Raw genomic sequence first — 26540 nt, forward strand, 5'->3', positions numbered from 1 at the left:
TCGTTGCAAATGAAGCTACTGTGTGCATGCGTCTGCCGCCTGGGGATTTCCCGACATGCATCATTCAACATCGGATTTCATGTGGTGGTTGTGTGGTGAAACGGAGTCCGTCTCTTTTTAGAAAACCGGCTTTTTCGGCTCAATTCATTAGAGAGAGCCGGCTCTCAAACGGCTCACTTGCTTTGATGCATTATATTACAAATTATTAAGTCAAGTCAAGTCAAGTCATTTTTATTTGTATAGCCCGTAATCACAAAGAGTCTCAAAGGGCTGCACAGGTTATTGCAGTGACTATTATTTCAGACTATTATTACACCATCCCCTGATCTGAAACCAACATGAGTGCAAGCAAAAACTCAAAAACCTCAACATGAGGAAAATGAAGAAACCTTGAGAAGGGACCGCACATTTGGTAATCCCCCTTTCAGGATGACCAGGCTGCAATGGATGTTGCAATTACAAATGGTACAGAGATATTGTCAACAAAAAATATAGGTTATTCATATGCCATAGAGTAGAAGTGTGTTTTAAGCTTAGATTTAAACATTTCCACTAAGGTTGCAGATCGGATCTCAGGGGGAAGAGCATTCCACAGCACCGGTGCCCGGATGGAGAACGCTCTCGAACCTGCGGAACCCTTCTTGGCTCTTGGGATCACCAGTAGACCAGCGCTTTCAGAACGAAGGCTTCGGACAGGAACATAGGGGTAAATCAAATCTGAAAGATATGAGGGAGCAAGCCCGTGTATGATTTTGTATAATACCAAGATAACCTTGAAATCACATCTTAGGCTAACAGGGAGCCAATGCAGGTTAGCCAAAATCGGCGTAATGTGATCGGACTTTCTTGTCCTAGTTAAAAGCCTCGCTGCAGCATTTTGTAACAGCCGAAGGCTCTTGATTCTGGACTTCGGCAGACCGTAGAGTAGTGCATTACAGTAATCGAGATGGGAGGTAACAAACGCGTGAATTACAATCTCCGCTCCGACTGAGACAGCATAGGACGAATTTTAGCAATGTTGCAAAGATGGAAGAAAGCGGTTCTAGTAATTTTCTTCACGTGTGTTTGAAAGGACCGATCAGGGTCAAATATGACACCTACATTTTTAACAGAGTTACTCTGTGTGATGTGACATTTGTCAATGTTCATAGCAGTTTTTGAGAATAAGTCACGGCATTTAGACGGATCAATAACTAACATTTCGGTCTTTTCAGAGTTAAGACGCAAGAAATTGAGTGACATCCACTATTTTATCTCAGTGCAGCGGGCCTCCAAATTTCCACAATTTAGTGTGGCAGATTACTCCAACGAAAGATATAGTTGAGTGTCATCTGCGTAGCAGTGGAAACTGATATTATACTTGCGAGTAATATCACCCAATGGAAGCATGTAAATGCTGAAAAGAAGGGGGCCAAGTACTGAACCCTGCGGAACACCACAGGTAACACTAAAGGGCTCAGATTTTATTTTGCCATATTTAACACAGTGCGTCCTATCTGAGAGGTAGGATCTGAACCATGAGAGGACGGTTCCTGAGAGACCAATCCATTTTTCCAACCGTTCTAGTAAGATATTATGGTCCACTGTGTCAAAAGCAGCACTAAGGTCCAGCAGCAGCAAAAGTGATGAAGCGCCAGAGTTCATTGCCAGTTAGAAGATCATTGGTTACCTTAATCAGAGCTGTCTCAGTAGAGTGGTTAGCCCTGAATCCTGATTGCATTGATTCAAAAAGATTGTTCTCGGATATAAAATCATTCAGCTGCTGTGCCACTACTTTTCAAGTACTTTGGAAAGAAACGGTAGGTTTGACACAGGTCTATAATTACATAAGCTTTCTGGATCAAGGTTGGGTCGTTTCAGTTTGGGTTTAATAACGGCGGACATAAAAGCCGCTGGAACTACACCTGAGGAGTGATATGTTTATAATATTTAGAACTGAAGGTCCAAGGACCCCAAAAAGACCTTTAATAAACGAACCTGGAAGCAGGTAAGTCGTCGGTTTGGCCGTATTCTCCACCTGTTTAAGATTATCGAGTGACAGATCACTAAATCGTGACAAATTCCCTGGGCAGCCACCATGTCGTGCATCTATAGATTTCAGCCCTTTAATATGTCATGTATTAACACTGTCTTTAGAAATTTCTTCCTGTATGCATTGAATCTTCTTATTAAAGAAGACCATAAAGTCATGGGCTGAATGGGTAGAACTATCTGGCATAATCTGTTGCCTTGTAAGCGATGCTAGTGTCGAAAAGGATATTTATTATGTTGTATAAAGAAGTTAAGAAAAAAAGGAAGTATGAAAGGAGAAATGAAAAAAAAAAAGATTTGTGGTTATACCTAAAATGAATTAATAATTTAAATAAGAAAATGTATTGTTCTACTTAATTATTTCATCTCATATCATTAGCTGCACCGCTTGTCCTCAGTAGGGTCGCAGGGTGCTGGAGCCCATCCCAGCAATCATCGGGCAGTGGGCAGGGGACACCCTGAACTGGTTGCCAGCCAAATCGCAGGGCACACAGGGACAGACAACTCGCTCGCTCATTCACACCTAGGGACAATTTGGACCAGCCAATCCACCTGAAATGCATGTCTTTGGAATGTGGGAGGAAACCAGAGTGCCCGGAGGAAACCCACGCAAGCACGGGGAGAACATACAAACTCCGCACAAGAAGTCTGGTAGCTGGATTTGAACCCACACAGGAGGTTTCCAAGACCTTAGAACTGTGCCGCACACGCGCTAACCACTGCGCCGCCGTGCATATATTTCTTCCTCCTACAGTGAACGTCCAAGCTACTTAATTTTTGAACTTTTTAAAAATAAACCTCATTCATGTCGAGCAACTCAGTATCTCGAAACAAAATGTTAATTAACAATATAATGATGTACCGAAACACATGTACAATGTAACATGTTAAACTACATGAATAAACACATTTGAAAAAAAATGGTGTAAGATTATTTTGTATTTTGTAAGGGAAAATACAACATTTTGTAAGGGCATAGAGCCCTGGAGGTTGACAGTTATGCAAAAAGCAGCTCTCAGTTTGAAAAAGATTGGAGATCCCTGCTCTACACAATGCAGCGACACTTAGTGGTCAAATACTGTAATACAAACTGTCTCTGTATTCATCATCGTGTCTCATCAAAAAAAGCAGCCTGCAAGACAAATTCCGGGTGAAAATTAATTACCTCGTCTCCATTGGGTTGTCTGGCTAAACTCCGCCCGTTGCTGATGACGTCACACCGCAGCAGTCAGTCAGTCAATCAGTCTCGTCGGCATGAGAAAAAGGAAAGAAAAGAGCTTGCAAGAGTTAAGATTTGACAAAGATTGTCACCAAACTATTCAAGACTGTCATTAAGTGGCGCTTTCTCGTCGCGCACAACATGCCGCGACGTCTCGTCTGCATCGGAGCACGCAAGGAAGGCTGACAATAAGAAGCAAGGTAGCTAATGCTACTACTCAAATAGTTGACTGTCTCTTTTTATTAAAAGGTAAGAGCTCATTTCTATGGTTCCTCTCTTTTTTTCCTTATTTACTTTTCCAAAATATTGAATTCCGTTTTAAGTCCACATCTTACACAATAGCTATCTAGTACAAGTTTGTGCAGTCAGCAAATATCCTTCCTGTTAGCTCAACGTTTCCCTTATTGTATCGACCAAAAGCAGCGAATTTGCAATTATAAATGTCACACAACACTATCAAACTAATAAGGAAATAATATAAAGACTTTACATCAGTACATTTAATAACAGACTTAAAAATGAATGGAAGTGCAAAGGCTGTGCTTTCAGGTAGCCTTGATTTTATGGTAACAGGTGGATATTTACTTCTATTGCGTGGACGATTTCATTTTTCAGTGCGTGCATTTACATGCAAGTAATAATCCAATTGGAAACGGATTATTATCAATTTTCCATTTATGTAATCCGTCTATAACGCACACAATAATCCGATTAAGGTTTTGTCCAACTGATTGTCCTGATTCCAATGGTTAGTTTAGTCCTTACGTTTTCCGATTGATAGTCAATTCATTTTTATTTGTATAGCCCTTAATCACCAAGAGTCTCTAAGGGCTTCAAGGGTTATTACACAGACTAGTATTACACCATCCCTGATCTGGAACCAACATGAGGGCAAGGAAAAACTCAAAAACCTCAACATGAGGACAATGAAGAAACCTTGAGAAGGGACCGCAAATAGTCGATGTATACGCATTCGACTCATCTCGTTTCTTGTGCGAAGTTTCCCTTCATCCGGAATACTTGTATACAACAAAGCATTGTGGGACTTGTACAGAAATGAATGATGCACACATTCCGACTCATGTGCTAGAAAATACTTGTGTGTATTGGTTCATTTCTCTTGGACATTTCCCTTTTATTTTCTGTACCGATGCGAAACTGCTATATGTGTATAGTTGATGTCACAGTTGTATTCATTTATGTATAGTGTTAGTCTGTGCTTTTGGCAAACCACGTACTAGTTTACTTTGTTTACAACACACAGTAAAGGAGCTCACTTCAAGCACAGTACATTTCTGAAACTGTTTCGTGACACACACAGCCCTACTTACGAACGAGATTTTTTTTTTTAAGTTGCTTAAGTGCTATATTTTGTATGTTTAAGCCTTGTATATGTAAACCTTAGTGTTTTGTACTAAAAAATAAACATTTCATAAAATAATATGCTCTATAAAGATAAATTAAGTTGAGTTTAACTTACCTTTGGAATATGCGCTTCAATTTGTTTTGAATAGAAACATTTTGCTCTCGTCAGGATGAAACCTATTACATTTTGGTAAATTTTATATGTCTTTAAATAAAATTCATCATATTGGTCAACCCACATATATGTGTGATATTGTTAATCCTTGACTTTAGAGATTAAATGTCATAAGTGTGACAATGGCAAGTTTATGTTTGAAAAGAGCATTTATTTCATATTTGCATATTTGGGGTTTATTAAAACTTCTTTGCCAGTAGACTTTGGTTAAAACCCAAAATGATAGTTTAGTCCCTTTGTCTTTTTGTCTTGATCAGCTCTCTCAACCTTGTATTGTCAAATAAATTATAATTTTGGGTTATTATCCTCAGCAAACTAGTAACTAAATAATAATAATTGTTTTCTATGGTATTCCCTACTGGAATACCACCAATCTTGTATTATATTTATGATTTAAAGAAAAAACATGGAACAAACATTAAACACCCCAAAACACCAGCCAAGCACACAAAACAATTTGACAGGGTGAGCAGTATAGTATGCCCCCCTCTCACAAGTGCCCACTGCGTTGAAGGGAAATACATGAAATGAAATGATCTGCATTTTATATAGCGCTTTTCAAGTCAATGACTTCCCAAAGCGCTTTACAGTGTGCTTCACATTTCCCAATAGCGGCCTTGCAGCCATGTAAGGCGCTAACCTGCTTATTGGGGGTATTAGGGGTTCAGTGTCTTACCCAAGGACACTTTGACATGTAACACAGATGGGATTCGAACTGGGATCCCTTGATCCAAAGACAAGCGCTCTACCTCCTGAGCTACTGCCCCACATTCATAAACCTTAACCCATAAACCTTTTGTTTGCAGTATTTTGAGCCTTTTTTTTTAACAGAAGAATGAAGGACAAAATGAGCCTGAAAGATCTTAAATAATTGCGAGAGGGAGGCAAGTTTAAAGTGTTATATTTACTGATATGGGACACAGGCTGTATTTCCAACAGAATGTTTTTCTACAATGTTAATTTGAAGAAACATAAGCACTTTAGACTGTTTAGCATTTTGTATTTGGTCTCTTCACTTATTTATTTTTAATCATGAAATTGTTTAACAGTGGGCAGACAGTATTCTGTTTGAGGAGACTGCTTTTTCTCATTGTCTAAATATAAATACATTTAGTGTTCTGTGTCTCTACAAACTTGTTGCTTTGCTCAAAACAGGTTATTTTGCTTCTTCGTGCCATTCCGGATGACACTTTAATTGTTATGACAGCTTGAATAACAAGTGTACTGTTTGTTTGACAACCGAATAAATTGACCGTGTATTTGTTATATTTTCGAGACATCAATCAAGAGAAAAATACCGTCATGTACATGTCCACAAAATCAAGTAGCACTTTCAAAAATATGTCGCAAATAATGAAATTACATTCTTTAATGCAGGTGTTAAGCCATCAATAAATGTGTAAAGCATTTTACTCGAGAATCCATGCTTTGTTTTTACTTTTTTGAGGATAACTGTCAAACATTTATTGTTTTTCTAGCTAATTAGTAGATTATTTTTTTTTCTACATTTTATCATAGTAAATTAATATATATATATATATATATATATATATATATATATATATATATGAAAATAACACTTTAAAAAGCACTCTTGAAGGCAGGGGTGGGCAAACTGTTCTAGCCGCCGGACAGATTTATTTAAAAAAAAAAAACTGGCACCTGGGCCATGAGTAATTTTGATAAATATCTTGGTTTAAAAAAAGAAGAAAAAAACAAAAATGGACAATTAAAAAAAACAAGAAACTAAAAATAACATTAAACTTGTATAGTTACTACTTGTTTTGTGTAAAAGTATTTATTTTGTTTATTTGCATAGTGCTTTATCAGATTAGGATAGAACATTTTTCCATCTTTTAGGTTTTAAATGTTTTTTTACACTATAACTTAAAGCATCATCTGCTAGCTAATTTGCTAACCTAAAGCTAGCAAAATTAGCTGCCAAGGAGGCAAGAACTATTAATGTGTTCACTTATTAATTATTTTAATGTACACAATTTTTTATAGAGGAGGGAGACACAAAGCAATACTGGGAACAGGGTTTTTGGATACTCGTAGCAGCAAGACGGTAGAGAATTATGTCTCCTAACTTTAGGTGAGACTCATGTATAGTAAATAAATAAAAAATCGACCTATGATTATTTTAAGAAATGCATGTTATATGGTAGTTCCTGTATTCTGGATCATAATCTAAATCAATAGTTTTTTTTTTTTTCTATTAGTAAGTTAGCACTAGGAGGTGCTAAATAATAGACCCTGTCCCTTTAACATTTGCCTAATAAACATTGTTTTTGCTTTAGAATCATGACACAGCAAGGCAACGTGTGTGAAGTCACCATTGGTGTCGGGGGCATGACTTGTGGCTCCTGCGTCCAATCCATAGAGCAGCACATTGGTTCTCTGCCAGGGGTGATGAACATTAAGGTAATTTGTATTTGTCCATTTAATTACTGCTATTATTTAATTACAGCGTGAACAATGGGCATAGCTATTGCAAAATTCTTCCCATTCAAAACAGGATCTTAATCCCAACACACAAAGATTGAGATGTCAATTTATTTGAAACTGATTGAGCATGACATTATACAGAACGTTCTTTAGTAACAAGGCCAGGCTTGATTTAGAACGAGGTATCAATCTCACTACGAAACTCGAATTGCGGTGATTGAGGCCTGTGTTTTTGTTTACCCCTCAGGCTGAGATTAAATAACAAAGATAATGCAATTGTATGTTCAAGATAGAGTCCTGCCCTTTGCAGGACACTGACAGCAGGTCGATAAGCCGCACCCGCTGGAAACGTTTCTTGCTTTTGTCTTTTTACGGGATTCTCTGTCAGCTCTGTCGACTTTGTATTGTCAGACTGTACTTTTCAGGCTCATTAGTTTTTGTTTATCTTAATTTAAAATTATCTTTACACTGGCAAAAAACTGACGTCTAATAATCCAAAACACTAAACCCCCCTTGACTTGAGTCAAATGATCCCCCTCCAGTGTGTCACATGCTTCTGCTTTCTAAAGGAAGTGAACAACAAGGATCATCACGTAACAACCCTGGGGACCTCGTTCATATTCTTTCTTTTGTATTACTGTAATATTAAAGCTAAGAAAGACTCTTCATTCATCGGCTTTCATTTAAGCCTGCATTTAAAACAGTAAATGCATTTTGGTTAGTTATTACAACAAACTCAAGTAAACTTATTGACCGCTTTCGGCAGTTACCATATACATATACACGAGTCTACGCCTTCCCCTAAAATTTGATTAAAAATCTGTATAACATCTTGTATCATCTTTTTTTCAACTCAAACTAAGCATTGCAAGTGACAAATGTTTTTGAATATGTTCGGCCACGATTGAAATAATTTACTGAAAATGTACACTCACAGTGGCGCAGTCGTTAGCGCGTCTGCGGCACAGTTCTGAAGTCATGAGATCGAACCTCCTGTGTGGAGTTTGCATGTTCACTCCGTGTGCGTGGGTGTCCTCCGGCCACTCCAGTTTCCTCCCACATTCCAAAAACATGCATGTCAGGTTAAATGGCCGGTCCAAATTGCCCCTAGGTGTGAATGAGCGAGCTAATTGTCTGTCCCTGTGTGCCCTGCGACTGGCTGGCAACCAGTTCAGGGTGTCCCCTGCCCACTGCCCGAAGACTGCTGAGATGGGCTCCAGGACCCCCCGCGACCCTACTAAGGATAAGCGGTGCAGATAATGTATGGATGGATGTTTGGGGGTTTGTGACTTCAATTAAAATATTATTTTCCAAAAATGAAATGACAAAAAATATAATTTTGATTCATGACTACATTCTTCAGCCTTGGTTCTGTAAACTTCAATAATTAATCTGGTCTTTAATGAAATCTTTGAGTACTTTTTTCGGAGCACAAAAAGTACCGCCATGGTAAATATAACCTCCTTCTAGAGTCAATATTGTATGCTGTTTAATCAGCTGTTTTGTAAACTGTTTTGATTCCTTTTTCTTTTTTTTTCTTTTTTTGAAAACTTTTTATTTCTCACACACACTTGGACAGAGGTTTGATTCCTTTTTCAAGTAATTCTTTGTTTTTATGTTGTAGGTTTCTTTAGAGCACGCCAATGCAACAGTTGTGTTTAATGACAGGCAACAATCAACAGACTCCCTGCTAGAGGCCATCTACGACATGGGCTTTGACTCAAATTTGACTATAGCCAAAGAGACCACACCCATTTTCACTGGTAGCCAGCCAATCCCACCATTAAAACCGCCACCTTTAGCTGAACAGACTATGGAAGAAGTCCCTCTGATCTCGATAGAGAATTCGTCCGACTTCTCCTCGACTTTGACACCTGGAAAGGAGCCCATCCTGGTGGGGCTCTCAGAATCGGAAAGCGCAAGTCAAAACAGCCCCGGGACAAAAGACTCGCCTGCGTCTCCATCTCACAGCTCAGACAGCAGGGCGGCTCTCTTGAAGTTGACCATTCAAGGCATGACGTGCCACTCCTGCACCACCACCATCGAGGGCAAGATTGGAAAATTGAAAGGGATTGAAAAGATCAAAGGTGATGAGTTACTATTAATAATTTTTCTGCAGTGTTAGATAGATAGATACTTTTATTCATCCCTGTAGGGAAATTCACTCTTCCAGCAGTATCCTTGTGTTGAAAAATAAAATAATAAAATAAAGATATAGAATATAAAAATACCCAATATAACGTTTTGCTATAGAGTATTTAAATAGTGCTACGGAAATACATACTGTAATATCTATCGATCTAATTTTATTTTTTTATGTGAACACATAGTGGGGACACAACAATGATCGCTCGATATTGGTGGGGACACTTCACCAATATCATGCCAAATATAATCCCTTGGTCCAAACCTTTTACTTTGAGGGTCACATACAGACAATTTGAAGGATACAGTTTTCTTAACCATTGATTTTTCGGTATAACTAGTGCCATAATAACCTTTTTTTTAAGTTGCTGTACCTGTACGATAATTTCTAATACCGTAATCAAGCACACCAAAATCTGTCTTTTTATTTTCATCTTAAATATAACCCCACATTGTTTTCTCAGAAGTTAATTTGTAATTTAAATTATGATGACGTTTATTCAAATAAAGTTACTTTTAAAATTATAATAGGCAATTTGTATATTATGTTATTAACTTATTTACTGCCTTTGTCAGCTATAGAAATGTATGACCCATTTTCCTTTAGCCGACATAATTGAGTTAAAAACGTTCTACTATGGATAAAACCATCTTACAGAACTAGAATTGTCTTTTTTGTCATTGATAACAACATGGTGAACATTGTTTACTATGAGATTAGACAGGACACTCCAGAATAAGCACGTAATAAAGAAGTAAAATAGTAAAAAAAGGGAAAAAAATGAATGTTAGGACAAATATGCAAACATATTTACAAGTTATTGATTCCGGCTTAAGTTTTAAGTCGAACGTTACAATATTGCAATGAAAAATAGTGGTTGTTAACAATACTAATAAAAAAAATAGTGCAATAAGTTGATAAACAGGGTGTTTCAAGAAATGTTTATATCCTTTGAAATGTAAATATCACAGAATGTTCATGATTAGGGTAAGTAAAATTAAAAGTATTAATGTTAATGATCACAAGATTTATTCTTCCAAATTTGAATTAGACATTCAAAAGCAGTTGCATTATATTAACGTTTTCACAAATGTTCAATATACGCAACACCTTAGACACAGAATACGTCAAGTCTAATCTAGCTCCTGCCAAATACGCTGAAGCATTTTGGGTAACAGTCTCCAGCAGATTTCTATTTTATTTTCTTTTTATACATAAATTATCTGACCGTGAGTTAGTACAGGTAAATACATACATATTTTATAATAATTATAAATATTTAAAGGATATCAATGTTTTTAAACACTCTGTAAATACCAATTTTTCTATACATTGGCAAATATATAATTTTCACAGTCCTGTGCGCTTGGTTAGAGTGGTGATAGCCCTGGGGAAGAAACTGTAGTAGTGTATATATAATTTTTAGTATATGTTACAGGCTGCTTAAATAGTGTTCAGAAGCTAACTATTTTATGCTATTTAAAATGTCTCCAATTTTTCCACAGTCGTTTTGGACTCTCAGGAAGCAACGATTGTTTACCGTCCTTACCTCATCAGTGTTCCGACCATTATCAACCAGATTTCCTTGGCTGGCTTTAAGTCTTGTGTGAAGTACAAACCACGACCCTTGCAACTGCCCCTTAAGGAATATGAACACTTTGCTGATTCCCATAAAACACCTACAGACACTTCTGAGGAGACCGAAATCTTGATTGAGACAGAAGCTCTAGCGGAGCTAACAGTGAAAGGCATGCACTGTCGATCCTGCGTGGTCAATATCCAAGATAACATCTCAACGCTGCCCGGTGTGTCCTCCGTGGTGGTCTCTCTTGAGGAAGAGAAAGCGTCTATCCACTATGACCCGCTGAAAGTTTCGGTGCCTCAGTTAAGAGAGGCGATTGAAGCGCTTCCTCCGGGAAATTTCAAAACTGATCTTTGGGATTCTTCAGGGCTTCTCAGCAATTCGGCTACCTCATCTCCGCCAGCTTTATTTGAACCTCCAGCATTTGCGGTACCGCTAGTGAAACCTGCTCTATCCGAGCCTTGTTTCATCCAACCTCTGGCGTCCATGGCTAAGATTCGTATTGAAGGCATGACGTGTCACTCCTGCGTTCAGTCAATAGAAGACATGATGTCTCGGAGAAAAGGTGTGACGTCAGCGCAGGTGTCTTTGGTGGACAAGCAAGGCTTCTTTGAGTATGACCCTCTGTTGACATCTGTAGAAGAGCTTAGGGATGCCATAGAAGAGATGGGCTTTAGTGCATTCTTATCAGGTAAGACCATCTGCCACATCAGTTCTAAACCTTTTTTTCTTGATGTACCAAAATTGAAATGCTTTTTCAGCCAATTAGTCCCTGAAGCATTTCATCATTGCAGATCTTTTGATACTGTACCATGGTTGCCGCAGATCTTTGAATTTTTAAAAGGCATTGATTGAATTCATTATTCTAAAAATAAGGCCTTATTTGGCATTAAAAGTGTTGGAATCCAAATTTCGAAAGTTTAAAAAATGTGAACACATAAAATTTCTGTTTGTTCAAACTAAAAACATTTAGTAGTCATTTTTCACACATCATGATGAAAATGTTTCGTGAATTTAGCGGAAATGTTTTTTGTTATTCGTAGTTATGTGCCAGTTTTGACTGAGGATCCATGATTTATTGTAAACATCCTTTGTATTTATTCATTCATTTAGTTCCATGTCTAAAACTTGTGACAGTGTTATCTTTTTAGATGGAATTTTTTCAACTGGACTAAAATTTTATTTTAAAATAAATATATTCACGTTTTTTTATAATTGCCCCTAGTTCATGTGGTGCTTAAGTTTCAATTATTATTATTATTATTTTTTTTTTTTGTCGACATGCTCCTAACTCTATTAGAAAAGGCATTAGATAAGTCTTAAGAAGTCTTGAATTTAACCCACCTTAAGCTGTAGGAACCCTGTGTACACCAGTGGTGTCAAACTCATTTTCACTGGGGGCCACATTAGTGTAAAGCGTGCCCTCAAAGGGCCTGATGTCACTTTTAAATGTAATTGAATGCTATGTCAAATAAATGCTACTTCTTTTTAACGTAAACAAAAAAAAAAACAATTACGGAAATTAAATTTGCCTTTAATATGTCGTCACTTGTAAACGGTTTATTAGAAATTAAATATATTAAAAAATATGTTAAAAACAGGTTTTGTATTAAAAATGCTATTGAGTAAAATCTGATCATTTACCTATACTACAGAAAATCACTTTTCTGTAGTATAGGTAAAAGTACACGTAAGCTCTTAGGCCCGGCATTAAAACCGGTTGATGGGGGGGCCGTTGTTGTCAGAGACTGCCAAAATAGCCTTTCCTCTTCACAAAAAAATATAAAACATTGGGTTTACTTCGGGCTCTGGCTGTAAAATAAAGCTGGATCGGGCTTTTATACCCTCGGGTTGGGTCGTGCTGTAATTTCTAGGTCGATCTTACCTCTTGGTAGAAGGAAACTTAGCACTGTACTTTGCATTGATGCTAAAAGAATCAAGTCCTACCTGGTGTACTCATGTCCTCATTTGAGAACAAATGTTCAGAACTAGAATAATAAGCCACATCTTTTCATCTTTACTATAATTTAGTATATCAAATTTTACATTTGCTGCTTGCAGAGAGCAGTCCCGTGCCAAGTGTTTCACCTCCCAGCGTTCTCAAGTCTAACAATTTAACACCAGTGAGAAATAAGGAACAAGAGATCAGCCTCCTCAAAGAGCCGACACAAGATCGTAAAACGGCCAAAAGAGACAAACAATCATGTGCGAGCAAATGCTTCATCCAGATTCGAGGAATGACCTGCGCGTCGTGCGTGGCAAACATTGAGCGAAACCTCAAAAATGAACCTGGTCAGAGTTATCAGAAAAATACATTGGTATAGAAAGATTTTTTTTTGATTCTCACAATTTGTTTTGGCAGGTATCTACACCGTTTTGGTAGCCTTAATGGCCAGTAAGGCCGAGGTGCGTTATGATGCTGAAATGATCGACCCAGCAAAGATTGCAGAGTGTGTGAACGAGCTTGGTTTCTCTGCGACTGTCATGGAGAACTACGAGGGCTCAGACGGAAACTTGGAATTAGTGGTGAGTCTTTACGGTCAGCATAGTATGCAGAGGTGGGTAGAGTAGCTAAAAAATTACTCGAGTAAAAGTACTGTTACTTCAGTATGATATGACTCAAGAAAAAGTACATGGTGAAAGTACTGAGTAACTGTTGCAATGTCTTTTTTTTTTTAAACAACCATTCAATCAGATCATCAAATCATCATAGTCCATCCAATAAATTACGTTTTATTTAAAAGTAGATTAAACTACAGAAAATGCTTGGGCTCGCACCCAAAATTCAGCACCAGCTTGTCAAGTGTTACTTGTGTTACCGGCTCTAGGGCAGCAAAAGCTATGATTTTGGCATTTTTTTATGAAAGTATCACTTGAAGAGGAGGGCTTGCGCTTTTTGTGGGACTCTTGTTAGTCTGTGTACAGACACCGCCCTACTTATGAAAGAGATGTTCCGGTTGATCATTCGTAAGTTGAATTTTTGTTCGTAAGTTGCTTCAGTGCTTTATTTTGTATGCATAAGGTTTGTATAAGTATGCTTAAGGCTTGTATAAGTAACCTTTATTGTTTTGTACTAAAAATAAACATTTCGTGAAATAATATGCTGTATAAAGATAAATAACGTTTATAACTTACTTTTAGAAGATGCGCTTCAAGAGGTTATTTTCCGTGGTAAAAAGTGGCCAATAAAAGCGCTCCGACCCTTTTCGCAACCGCATCAAGCTTTCTTATTCCACTTACATTTCTAAAGAAACTGCTCGCCTCTTTACTTTACACCAAGTATATTGAATGGATGCACAAGATATTATACAATAAAAACGTCAAAGTTCTTAGCGCGCTAGAGGTACACTACACGTAGTACTGTATGTTTACACATGAACTAGGAGGTAAAAGCCGTATTTCTTCTTTGGGGTGGATGCCATGTGACCTCTCCCAGCGCCACAACACGCTGGTAGCGGCGGATAGAAGCACTACGCTACAGTCCTGTACTCGGAAAAAGGTCATCTCCCCAAAAATGTTCGATCTACCATTTTACGTTCTAAGTCGGATGGTCGTAAGTAGGGGAGTGTCTGTACTGAGTTGGTTTTGGTGAACCCTCTGTGAATTTAAAAATAAATCGATAAAACGTGCGTGTGCGTGCGTGCGTGCGCGGCTACTACAAAATACACTGCGCATGTTTACGTTTCTAACCCTACTTACAAGTGCCACATGGTGGTTTTTTGAGTCCCTGCTCAAATCTAAAAAAAAAAAGAAATGAGGTCTCTGACAAAATAAATGCGCCTTAGCAGAGAGAGACAGACGTGTACTTATGTTGAGGGGTTTTAAGTAACAGGTTCAATGTAGCCTAATGTTGCAGAGTAAGAATACAGTTTTTTCTTCACAAATCTTCAAAAGTAAAAGGTATTGTGATTTAAAAATACTCCGAGAAGTACAAAATGTGCCCAAACTTACACATGTAACTGTAACCCGTTACTAACCACCTCTGATTGTATGCACATTAACAGTTGGAAGGGACTGTAATGCAAAGTTCTGAAACTACCACAGTACAAATGATACATTCTAACCCCACTGAGAGAAAATTTCTTGTTTTAACACATTTAATCTTGTTTTTGAAAATATAAAAAAAAGCTTAGATAAAGCATTAACCACATTGTAGGTTATTTGTTAATTGTGAGAAATATTTCCTACTAGCGTTAGAAAAACAAATGAAAAGGAACAAAGCGGTCCATCATCTGCTAGGTAAGATAAGTTTTAGATTTTAAGTATACATTCTACCTGAAAAGCTCGTTCAAATATCATAAAACTAGAAAAAGCAATTAAAATAAGCTGAATCCTTTGCCAATGGGGTAAATATTCTTAGTTCATAACTTTTCGCTTTTCTTTGTTTTCCTTACAGGTAAGGGGGATGACTTGTGCCTCTTGTGTACACAAAATTGAATCCAGCCTTATGAAAGAAAATGGGATTATTTATGCATCTGTTGCCTTAGCAACCAACAAAGCACACTTAAAGTATGACTCTGAAGCGATTGGACCGAGAGATATCATCAAGATGGTTGAGGTACTACATATCCTTCATTGCTGTTCAATATTTATATACTCCGTATTGTACTGGTCTTATTTTGCGGAAAACTATAATCCTATTTCTGCTTTGACTTTTTAAACAAATATAACATAATCTTTGTTTCTTATGTTTGTAGATTTTGGGTTTTGAAGCATCTTTGGTGAAGAAAGATCGTGCCACGAGCCATTTGGATCATAGCAAAGAGATAAAACAGTGAGTAGCATTTATAGTTGCATACACATTAACCGTTCATCTGTGGTTGGCTTGTAAGAAGCCTTATATTTAAAGTCACCCTTATGAGGACAAGCACAATCAAAATGCAAAATTTCCTCATAATTGATGTTAGAAACATCCTCTTATCTGGCAATGAAAAAAAGTAATAAATCTAAAGTTGTACAGTAATTCCTGGGTTATCGTGGTTAATGTGGACCACGTGAAAATCTGCGAGAGAAAATTCTCGAGATGACGTCCTGACAAACTGAGAGTATTCGACTGTAACAAAATGACAACTATAGATCTACAAATAAAAACACAGAATTGCCGTTGAAAGAAGGGGGTTTCATGTCATAATACAAAGGTATACCGAAGTTGGAGGGCATTTCCTTTCAGTCTCAGCAATGATTAAAATACAACAATTCCGAATGTAGTGGTTTATTTTGAGTTGTAGATCCAGGTCAACCGTTTCAAGGGTAATGGATCTGGCGTTGGTGACATACAGGCTCAGCAGGGGTAGCTTGTGAGAGTTGTTACGTAGCCTAGCTGTAATAGGCCTGACCTGCAGCGGCGCCGCTATTGCTTTCTTTCCTGATGCCACCTCAGTCTCTTCCCGAACCCCGGTAATAATTCATGCCGCACCGGCTGGTGATCACTGTTTCTTTGCGCTCTTCTGACTTTTCTTATAGTATGATTTAATGGATTAATTTCATTTCAGCTGCTGAAATACTAGCTGTAAATGTAGCCGTACTTCTGAGTTGAATTTGGGTACATTGACTTGTGTGCCTGCCCAAAATATTCCCCTAGCCAAGAAAAAAATAACTCAATTATCTTGTCTCTGTTCTTTGAGATGGAGGAAATCTTTCCTGGTGAGCTTAATTTTCTGTGTGCCGGTGATGGGCATGATGGTGTACATGATCATCATGGACCACCAGATGAACATTTCGCACCAACACAATGCCACGGCGGAAGACCGCAACCAATTCCACTCAACTATGTTCCTGGAAAGACAGTTGATCCCAGGCCTCTCTGTCATGAACCTGCTCTCGTTCCTTTTTTGCGTGCCTGTGCAGGTAAGTTGTCAAAATTCCTCGATGTCTCAACTTTTGTGTGACTGTGTAATTGTCACACATTTCTTTTGTGCAGTTTATTGGCGGGCGCTACTTCTACGCTCAAGCCTACAAAGCAGTGAAACACAAATCTGCCAACATGGATGTACTTATTGTCCTTGCCACCTCCATTGCCTTCACGTACTCCTTCATCGTATTAATCGTGGCGATGGTAGAGAAAGCAAAAGTCAACCCCATCACGTTTTTCGATACACCACCCATGCTTTTTGTCTTCATCTCCCTAGGAAGATGGTTGGAACAGATAGCAAAGGTTTGGATGGTTTATAAGGCTTTGTAAGTGCTTTGTGGAATGGCTGCATGTACAATATTTGCGTTTTTTTTTCTTGTAGAGCAAAACGTCTGAGGCACTTTCCAAACTCATGTCTCTACAAGCCACTGAGGCCACAGTGGTCATTCTCAGTAGTGATTCTACCGTTTTAAGGTATTATTCTTTCTTCTCTCTTATCAGATTCAGATTCAGATCTGAATGGGTTATGGGTTACTATCTAAGTGTGTTTTTCTTGTAATTGTGTTAAATTAAATTATTGTCTGCTACAAAGGCAACCACACAACATATTTACAAATGTACACTAAACTGTTTTACATGTTTGATTGTTTACATTTTATGTTGAATTTGTAAAAATGTGATCTTAACATTTGTGTAAATCTTTACAGCTTAATTTCTCATACATGTGTTTTTTGTTTTTTTTTAAATATTAGCTTTGATAAGATTTCAATCGCACAAACAGTATCAGTAGGGTCAGTAACGAACAAGTGAATACTCATATCGGTCAAAAAAGTTAATATCTTTTTTGAAACATTGTTATTTGCAATTTTTGAGGCTGTAGTTTCCATACAACTAGAAGTCACTTTACCAAACCACATCAAAGGGTCACGATATTAATATATCTTGATATTTTTCACATTAACCATGCAATTTAAGTAATATCTACAATGCCATACTTTCTGGTTGGATACATTTCCAAGCATGCCTTTTTTGGTCCCTTGTTTTCCAGCGAGAACCAAGTGGATGTGGAGCTGGTCCAGAGGGGAGACGTGGTAAAAGTAGTTCCCGGAGGAAAGTTTCCTGTTGATGGCAGAGTTCTTCAAGGGCATTCCATGGCAGATGAGTCTCTCATCACAGGTTGGTCACTTTGTAGGGCAACTATTTCTGTACCACTTTAGATATGGTGTCAAACGGTCAATCTTATTGCTCTAGACAAGTCCTTTCTGACCAGCTGTTATTTTGAATTTTAGGTGAAGCCATGCCAGTGACCAAGAAGCCGGGGAGTGTTGTGATTGCAGGCTCCATTAACCAGAATGGTTCTCTGCTGGTCAGCGCTACACATGTCGGCATGGATACCACGCTGTCGCAAATCGTCAAACTTGTGGAGGAGGCTCAGACTTCAAAGGTGCTTCATGGAAGAGTGGCCATCAATTCATAAATCAAGGTCAAGCTCACATTCAGTTGTTTTTTTTAGGCCCCCATCCAACAGTATGCAGATAAGATCAGTGGCTACTTTGTACCGTTCATTGTTGGCGTTTCAGTCCTTACTTTGATTTCCTGGATTGTAATTGGGTTCCTGGATTTCCCTCTGGTGGAAAAATACTTCCCTGTAAGTCTAATAAGTCAATTGAATTATCAATGGATATAATGATAATTAATGATACAGTCACTCCTTGCAGGGTTATGACAAAAGCATATCCAGGGCAGAAGCTGTGATCCGCTTCGCTTTCCAGGCCTCCATCACTGTTTTATGCATCGCCTGTCCCTGCTCCCTCGGTCTGGCAACTCCGACCGCTGTTATGGTGGGCACTGGGGTTGGAGCACAAAATGGCATCCTGATAAAGGGTGGGGAACCTCTGGAAATGGCACATAAGGTGATTTAATGATATATATTTGTGTTTTGTTTTGTAACCAGTGACATGCAGATGAGGTTCTTGTCTTGTGAGGCACAGTCAGATTTACAAATTCCATAAATTCTGAACTACAAGTCGCTACTCTTTTTCTACATTTTGAACACTTCGGCTTTGAATATGGTTCCGATTGTTTTTTCATTATTTTGCTTGGCGGCTGTTTGCAAGGGTTTTAGTAGCGACTTCGGACGCGCGCCACCAGGCCCTTCCCGCAGATCTCCCCAGCTGCGGTGACTGTTGGGGCCTTCTGGCAACGTGTTTCTGGTGGGGTCACCTTGGCTGGCGCCTAGCAACTGGCTTAAAACTGGTGCTGACTAGAAAAAAAATCCTCAGGGTAGGGTGTGTAGTTTTAGGTGTCCTTAAAACGTTTTAAATAAAATGTCTCTATAAAGTATGTGTTAACAATGCCCAACTGAGTTCAAAGAACCTTTATAAACCAGCGTGTCCATATGCTTTTATCATCTGTATTCTCGTAAGTCAGTTAAGCTGGGCAAAAGGGGCCGTGGGGTGTTGGAGAGTGATTTCGTGCACGTGTGCTGATTGTCTTCCTTTTTTCGAGGATGAAATGGTCAAATTAGGAAAAGGACCGTTTCCAATACAGTCCAAATACGAACCCAAACCCCCCGAAAATGAAAAGAGAGGAGTTTATCCGAGTGGGTCTAAGAGAGAAACGTACATGTATGCGACAGGTAGCTTGACATATGCTGCAATGACGATTTCAGCCAGAAGATAGCGTCAGTAAGTAAAATATTTTTATAGCTAGTGACACAACTATTAAAAAAAACGGCAAGCATCCAAATGCACATGCAAAACATCGCAGTGACGTCTAGAAACATTTCTTTGAGATAAATTAGTCCATGTTTTTGGCAACATCATGGATACAATACATTAGAAAAGGAAAACGGGATGGTTTGACTGTAGGTACTTTATTCAATATTTACAACGCATTCAAAAATTTTAGACTTCTGCACCCAAAAATCAATTCAATTTATGGATCCGAATTGAACGGCAGTGAAAAGTATCTATGAAACGCAATACTTCTCTTTCTATGTCACGTCGCTACGGTTTCCTCTAATCAACAAGGAACGAGGACAAGCGAAAGCAATTTGGTCCGTTTTCGCAACAATCTCCAATGACTAAAAAATCGCCATCTTGAATGGTAACATGATCCAAAAAGACGCTACCTAGGGGTGAGAGGAAAAACGGCGCAGCTGAAAATGTCACTCTCTATCACTCAATCCCAGGTACCCCACCAACCCCGCCCGTCCCCTATTCCTTTTACCTATTAAGTAAACCCTGAATGTTAGTTCAAAAGGTAAGATTAAAAAATATAAGCGCAGTTAAGAAAATAAGCCAAAGGACTCTTTGAATGAAATTGGGCATTGTTAACACATCGAGAATATTTAACTTTAAACTTTTTAAAGGACAGCTAAAAAGATACACCTCACCTTTAAGCCTTTGGCTTTAAATCCATTGCGGCTCGTACATAGAAAAAAAGATTAAGAATAGTCCTTAAATTCCGGCCTACAGCCTTACCTGCCTCCCTTGACTGCATGCCACTGTAACAGTACTTTAGGTTACTTCCTTTGTTCTTCCTATCTATCTTATCCCTCTTTCTATCTAGACAAGACTAGACTAGACTAGTCTAATCTATGACTAAAATAAATCATCCGTACACAGGTTCAGTCGGTGGTGTTTGATAAGACTGGAACCATTACGAATGGCGCCCCAATTGTTGTCCAGGTCAAAATAGTTATTGAGGGCAACAAGATGCCTCGCTCCCGACTGCTTGCCATCGTTGGCACAGCGGAGAACAACAGCGAGCATCCCCTGGGAGCAGCAATCACAAAGTACTGCAAACAGGTTTGTTTTGAATCCAAATACTCTGGTCATGTTTTCTGAGCAGCAGCACAATTAACACTCTTAGTGCCATTGACAGTATGTACAGAGATCCCTCGCTCTAACATGGTTCACTTTTAATGGTCTTGCTACTTCATGGGTTATCATCACGCATCGTGTTCTGCATTGAATTAAATTTCCAAAAATAAAGGTTTCTACTTCACAGAATTCACCTATGACGCGTTGTTTTTTTAAATGTACCCCTCATTAATCACAAACGTTAGCTGTACGACATTGGCGCTTTAATCTGCTAAGACTGGAGCTTCTTGTCCGATCTGCATTTATGTTCACGCATGTGGACGCCAAGTTCTTATGAGGTTAAGACGTCAATGGTACAACATTTTACTGAGATGGCAGTAAATTACTTATGATTTTACATTGCAGGAGCTCGGTACAGAGTCTCTTGGCACGTGCAATGACTTTCAGGCCGTGCCAGGCTGTGGCATTCGATGTCTGGTCAGCAACACTGAGATGCTGTCCAAGAACGCAGACAGTGACGGCGAGGACAACAACCAGCGCAACAGCATGCTCGTTCAGATCAGCGACACCATCACGTCCACCAGCTCGCATCCTCTCATCATGGACCCGCAGCCACTCAGTATGGCGAACTCTCAACACTTCTACATTGTATCATAATTGTATTTAAAATGAAAGCATCTGTAGGTTTAGAAAAGACTGCAAGTCATGTGGTGCTGATTGGCAATCGAGAATGGATGAGGAGGAATTGTCTTCAGGTACGAGAGGACATCGATGATGCCATGACGGAGCACGAGCGCAGAGGTCGCACCGCCGTCCTGGTTGCTGTTGACAGTGAGTGGCAGAATCTAAATCGTGGTCATGCCTAACGGCAAAATACGAACAGAAAACATTTTAGCTCTATCTTTTAGACCTGCTGTGTGCTATGATAGCCATAGCTGACACAGTGAAACCAGAAGCGGAGCTCGCGGTCCAAACTCTAAAGTGCATGGGCCTGGAGGTTGTGCTGATGACAGGCGACAACAGCAAGACTGCACGGGCCATTGCTGCACAGGTAGAATAATAATAATATTTATTTTTTCCATTTACAATAATTGGGCTGTGATTCAACACCTTCAAAGCCAATTGATGTCCATAGCTGTCAATGGCATGGACTTTGTTCATACGCCAGGATTATCTCTCAACTCACCTCTTCCTCCTACTTCAGGTGGGCATCAGGAAGGTTTTTGCAGAAGTGCTGCCCTCTCACAAGGTTGCCAAGGTGGAGCAGTTGCAGCAGGCAGGAAAGCGGGTGGCCATGGTGGGCGACGGCATCAACGACTCGCCCGCATTGGCCATGGCTGATGTCGGCATCGCCATAGGAACCGGCACTGATGTGGCCATCGAGGCGGCAGATGTGGTCTTGATAAGGGTGTGGATTGCATGCTTGACTTTGTACTCAGTTGCACTGTTGTGTTTTTTCTGCTTTAACTTAAGGTGAAATGCTGACAAAGTCCTGTCTAAATCTCAGTCCAACAAACTGTTTCAAGAGGCACAGTCTTAGCTTTTGAAATAACTAAAATGAACAGTTCACCAGCTCTGTGGCCTTGCGTCTAGGGCGCCGCCCTGAGACTGGGAGGTTGCTTGACTCTAGCCACCTCCCACTATGGAGAAATGGCACAGGTGTTTATTTTGTTGGTGATAGGAATGAGTGGAGATGTGTTGTAGAAGGATAGTGGGATGTTTGGACGCGTTGTAAGGGATGGGAAGGGCACTTGTATGATGCGGCAGTGGTAAACCAGGGAAAGCTATCGGGCCCTGCTGTTGAACAGTGTGTTGTCACCCTGACCCGAGTGACATGGCCGCTTTCTTGTGTCCCGTTTCATCTGGAGGGACGAAAGCATCACCAACTTGGGTGCCGAGATGCTTAATTTGTTTGGGTGTTTGGACATTCGGGTTGGCCATGGTCCAAATAGTTTTGTGTGGTTTTTTTGCTACTTTTTCCCTTTTTTATTTTCTTTGTTTTTGTATGTGTTTTTTCTTGCTGTCAGTCACCCCTCTCGAGGGATATGACCAGGTTAGATAGATAGTGTATTAATATAAAAATAATGAATAGTTTGCCATGCTTTGGTCACACATGATTTAGAAAATATAAAGTGAAATATAAGCTGTCACATTTGTGTGGAAAAAAATTAGCTAATTTTAAAGGAATTCAGTCCATTTACTTGCCTATTACCAAATATGCTCAATCATTCTGACAATTGTTTGAAACTTTTTCCCAAATCCTTCTCGCATTGTTGCTCATCCAAGTCCTTTTTGCGCAGAATGACCTGTTGGATGTAGTCAGCAGTATCGACCTGTCTAAGAAGACCGTCAAAAGGATCAGGATCAACTTTGTCTTTGCCTTAATCTACAACCTGGTCGGCATTCCTGTCGCTGCAGGTAACAGTTCACAGTTGTGTGTCAGCTCAAAAAGCTTCAAGTCCCCAGAAATGTGTAAGACTGAAATGTAATCTTAGCACTAAAACAAAACCTGATAACTTTTCCCTTAATGATACAACTTTTTGGGTTGGTGTAGTTCCTGTTAAATATCTTTATTATCAAGAAACAAACGACTACCATAAAGCCTGTAAACCTACTAGTTGATTCAGTATGTTGAACATAAGTGACTAGACCTACGGCTCTTTTTATGAGTACATGAGGCTCGGAGAGAAATTATAACTTGTGCTCTCATATTAGGTGTTGTTACTAGCGGCCTCATTAGCAATGCTAGCATAAGCAGAGCTTGAGTTGCAAACATTTACAACCCTCGCACTTACGCTGGTTGCTAATGCTAGCATACAAGTCAGTGATGCTAGCTTAATTTGCAGTGTATAGGCTTCATTCATTTATAGCCTTTACACTTAATGATGGTCAATAATTGCTAATGCTAGTGGCAACATTGGCTAAGATAGCCAAATTAGCAGGACTTATGCCACATCTATTTATCTCCTTTGCATCTACTGACTGTCACTAGTGGCTAATGCTAGCTGTAATTTTGGCAGAGCAATCAGCGGCACTTAGACCTCATCCATTTAGATCTTTTGCACCTACACTCTGTAGTTCCTAATGCTAGTAGTGACCTCATTAAAAGTAGCCCCATGAGCGGCACTTAGGCTTTATCCATTTATGGCGTTCACACCTACTAATAGTTGCTAATGCTGGGGGCGATGTCGGCAAAGCTAACCTCATTATCAGCCCTTCAACTACATCTATTTTTATCCTTTGCACTTACTGATGGTTGGTAGTTGCTAATGCTAGTGGCGAACTCATCGAAGCTAGCCTCATTATCAGCACATAGGCTTAATCCATTTTTTAATTTCACACCTACTGAGTGTAACTGGTTGTTAATGTTCTTGGCGACCTCATTGAAGCTAGCCTCATTAGCAGCACTTGTGCTTTATCCATTTATTGCCTTCGCACCTACTGATTGTTAGTTGCAAATTGTAGTGGTGATGTAGGCAAATGTGGCACATAGGCTTCAATCATTAATCTCCTTGTCACCTACGGTCACTGGTCGCTAATGCTATCGGAGACTTTAGTAAAGCTAGCCACATTAGCTGCTCTTAGGCTTCATCCATTTATGGACCTCATACATACTGAGCGTCACTTGTTGCTAATGCTAGGAGTGACTACAGTAGAGCTGGCCTCCTTTGCAATTGATCTCTTTTGCATCTACTGAGTGTCACTAGTTGCTAAATGTAACGCAGATTCAGCAAAATAAGCCCACTTAGTCATCCAATTATTGCCCTAGTACTTCCTGAGTGTCATTGGTTGCTAATTCTAGCAATGACCATAGCAAAGCTAGCATCAATTGCGGCACTAGGCTTCATCCATGTATGATCTTGAAATTTACTGAGTGTCGCTAGGTCACAATGCTGGTGCAAATGATGATTTAAATTTACCGCTGTCACGGATCCCTTGACGGCTTGAGGCGTTGGAACACCACCTCCTGTGTTGTGTTTTGGGCAGGTGGAGCCCATCCCTCTCCTGGCTGTTTTTGGGTTGGGGTTTGCTCCTCACATGAAACAATAATATTGTAATCAGTATGAGGAGAAACCTGATCTGACACTTGAGTTTAACTACATTTAACTAACCACTATGTTAAAATACTCTTGCAACTTATGTGTCCTTAGGTATGTTCCTCCCTATCGGATTGGTTTTGCAACCATGGATGGGCTCTGCTGCCATGGCATTGTCTTCGGTCTCTGTGGTTGTTTCCTCGCTTCTCCTCAAATGGTAATCATCACTTCCTCACCACCGCCTTCAAATGTACCACCTTCTCAATATTGGAATTTTTCACACAGCTACACCAAACCCAGCGCCGAAAAGCTGCAGGCCCGGTTGGAGTCCAGACTGGGACGCGGCACGCGGCAAGGCAGCTTATCGGACGTTAGTGTCCACATCGGAATGGGCGAGTTGCGGCGTTCTTCGCCCAAGCTCAGCCTCCTGGACCGAATAGTCAACTACAGTCGGGCGTCCATAAACTCTCTGCGATCCGATAGGCACTCCATCCACAGCCAAGTGTTTAGCGAGCCCGACAAGCACTCGCTACTGGTGGCCGAGACACAGTTAGAGCAAGAGTTCTGCTGAAGGCAATGTTACCAAGTTCCTGAGATAGCGCAGTTTAGAGGTAAGAGCAAGCCTGACCCAACCCAGGCCCACGGGTATTAAAGCCTGACCCAGGCTGAGCCCGACCAATTAACTTTCCAGAAGCGAAATCGAAATGTCATAATTTATTTTAGGAGGACTCTGGAGTGTTAATTTATGATAACAAATTAAAACCTGTCTTTTTTTAAATGACATTAAGTTAAAGCAGCTGTGCAAATTTGGAGATTTGTTATTGGTTGCTGCCATCTTATGGCTTATGTCCTAATTGCAGCCTAAGTCAGCTCACTCATAATTTACGTCCAAGTATGTGCATTTCAAACACTTATGGGGATTTAAGTTGGTGTTTGGGCTTTACAGACGCTACCCGACCTACTAACAAAATAGGTCCTGGACGATCGTTTGTAAGTTGAATTTGTTCGTAAGTTGCTTCAGTCCTATATTTTATATGTTTAAGGTTTATATGAGTATGTTTAAGGCTTGTATAAGTAACCTGTATTTTGCATACCTGCCAAGTACTACGGTTTTGCCGTAATGAGTATGGTTTTCTTGAACCCACTACGGTGTTACGGTTAGGTCACAAAAACTACGTTTTTTTTTTTTTATAAGTCTTGGTGCCTTCCGTACACTTTGGATTACTTTCTATCATATCGTTATGGGTTTTAACGCACAAAAATGCGTGTATTCAAGGAATCAACTCCTTGCCCTGAAGAATTCTCGTGCCGGCATGATGAGGGGGCCCTATCGTGGATGCAGTGCCGAAGCTAAGGCTAAGCGGCTAGCGCCGTTATAAGTCTTCTCTACCGTCCGTAATCATGGTAAATGTTAACTATACCAAATAAGTGGAACTGGCTGTGCTGGTGAAAAACGTCAAAGCGTACAGGGAGTGCAGTTTGCTGTGTTTTACGGAAACGTGGCTCACGTCTAGCATCTCGGACGCTAACGTGGAGCTACCTGTAGCTACCGGAGCTAACCTCCTCTCCGATTCCCGGCTTAGCGTGTGACGTCATCCACTCCGCTAAACGGAACTCCGGAAAACGAAAAATCTCCGTCGGCATACATCGCAGGTAATTGACTATGCAATTTATTCAAAATTATTATTATTTCATATCGAAACTGATCAAAATCAATTATATAATTAATAACTCGCAAATATATTGGAATATCTCAAGTAAAAAGTTTCCAAATTAAACTGTAAACCAACACTGAATAATATTACTTAAATGATAAATAAAAAAATGTTTTGTTTTTTATCGTATCAAATATTGAAAAG

General features: G+C 39.5%; 1 protein-coding gene across 1 annotated transcript; it reads left to right on the plus strand.

The window, feature by feature from the left end:
- Positions 1-3274: 3274 nt before the first annotated feature.
- On the plus strand, positions 3275-26540 carry atp7a (ATPase copper transporting alpha). The gene is made up of 23 exons (XM_088344094.1): positions 3275-3499; positions 7091-7214; positions 8863-9325; positions 10890-11657; positions 13028-13258; positions 13329-13492; positions 15363-15524; positions 15664-15740; positions 16591-16813; positions 16887-17120; positions 17200-17291; positions 17866-17993; positions 18107-18261; positions 18331-18465; positions 18536-18730; positions 20447-20629; positions 21050-21263; positions 21329-21475; positions 21553-21695; positions 21849-22052; positions 22945-23062; positions 24796-24898; positions 24967-26540. Exons 2-23 carry the CDS (start codon positions 7095-7097, stop codon positions 25250-25252), a joined length of 4545 nt encoding a protein of 1514 aa, XP_088200220.1. The 5' UTR covers positions 3275-3499; positions 7091-7094; the 3' UTR covers positions 25253-26540.

The sequence above is a fragment of the Urocampus carinirostris genome, chromosome 9 (assembly GCF_059441175.1).
Source record: "Urocampus carinirostris isolate Australia breed hairy pipefish chromosome 9, RoL_Ucar_1.0, whole genome shotgun sequence".
Classification (NCBI taxonomy): domain Eukaryota; kingdom Metazoa; phylum Chordata; class Actinopteri; order Syngnathiformes; family Syngnathidae; genus Urocampus; species Urocampus carinirostris.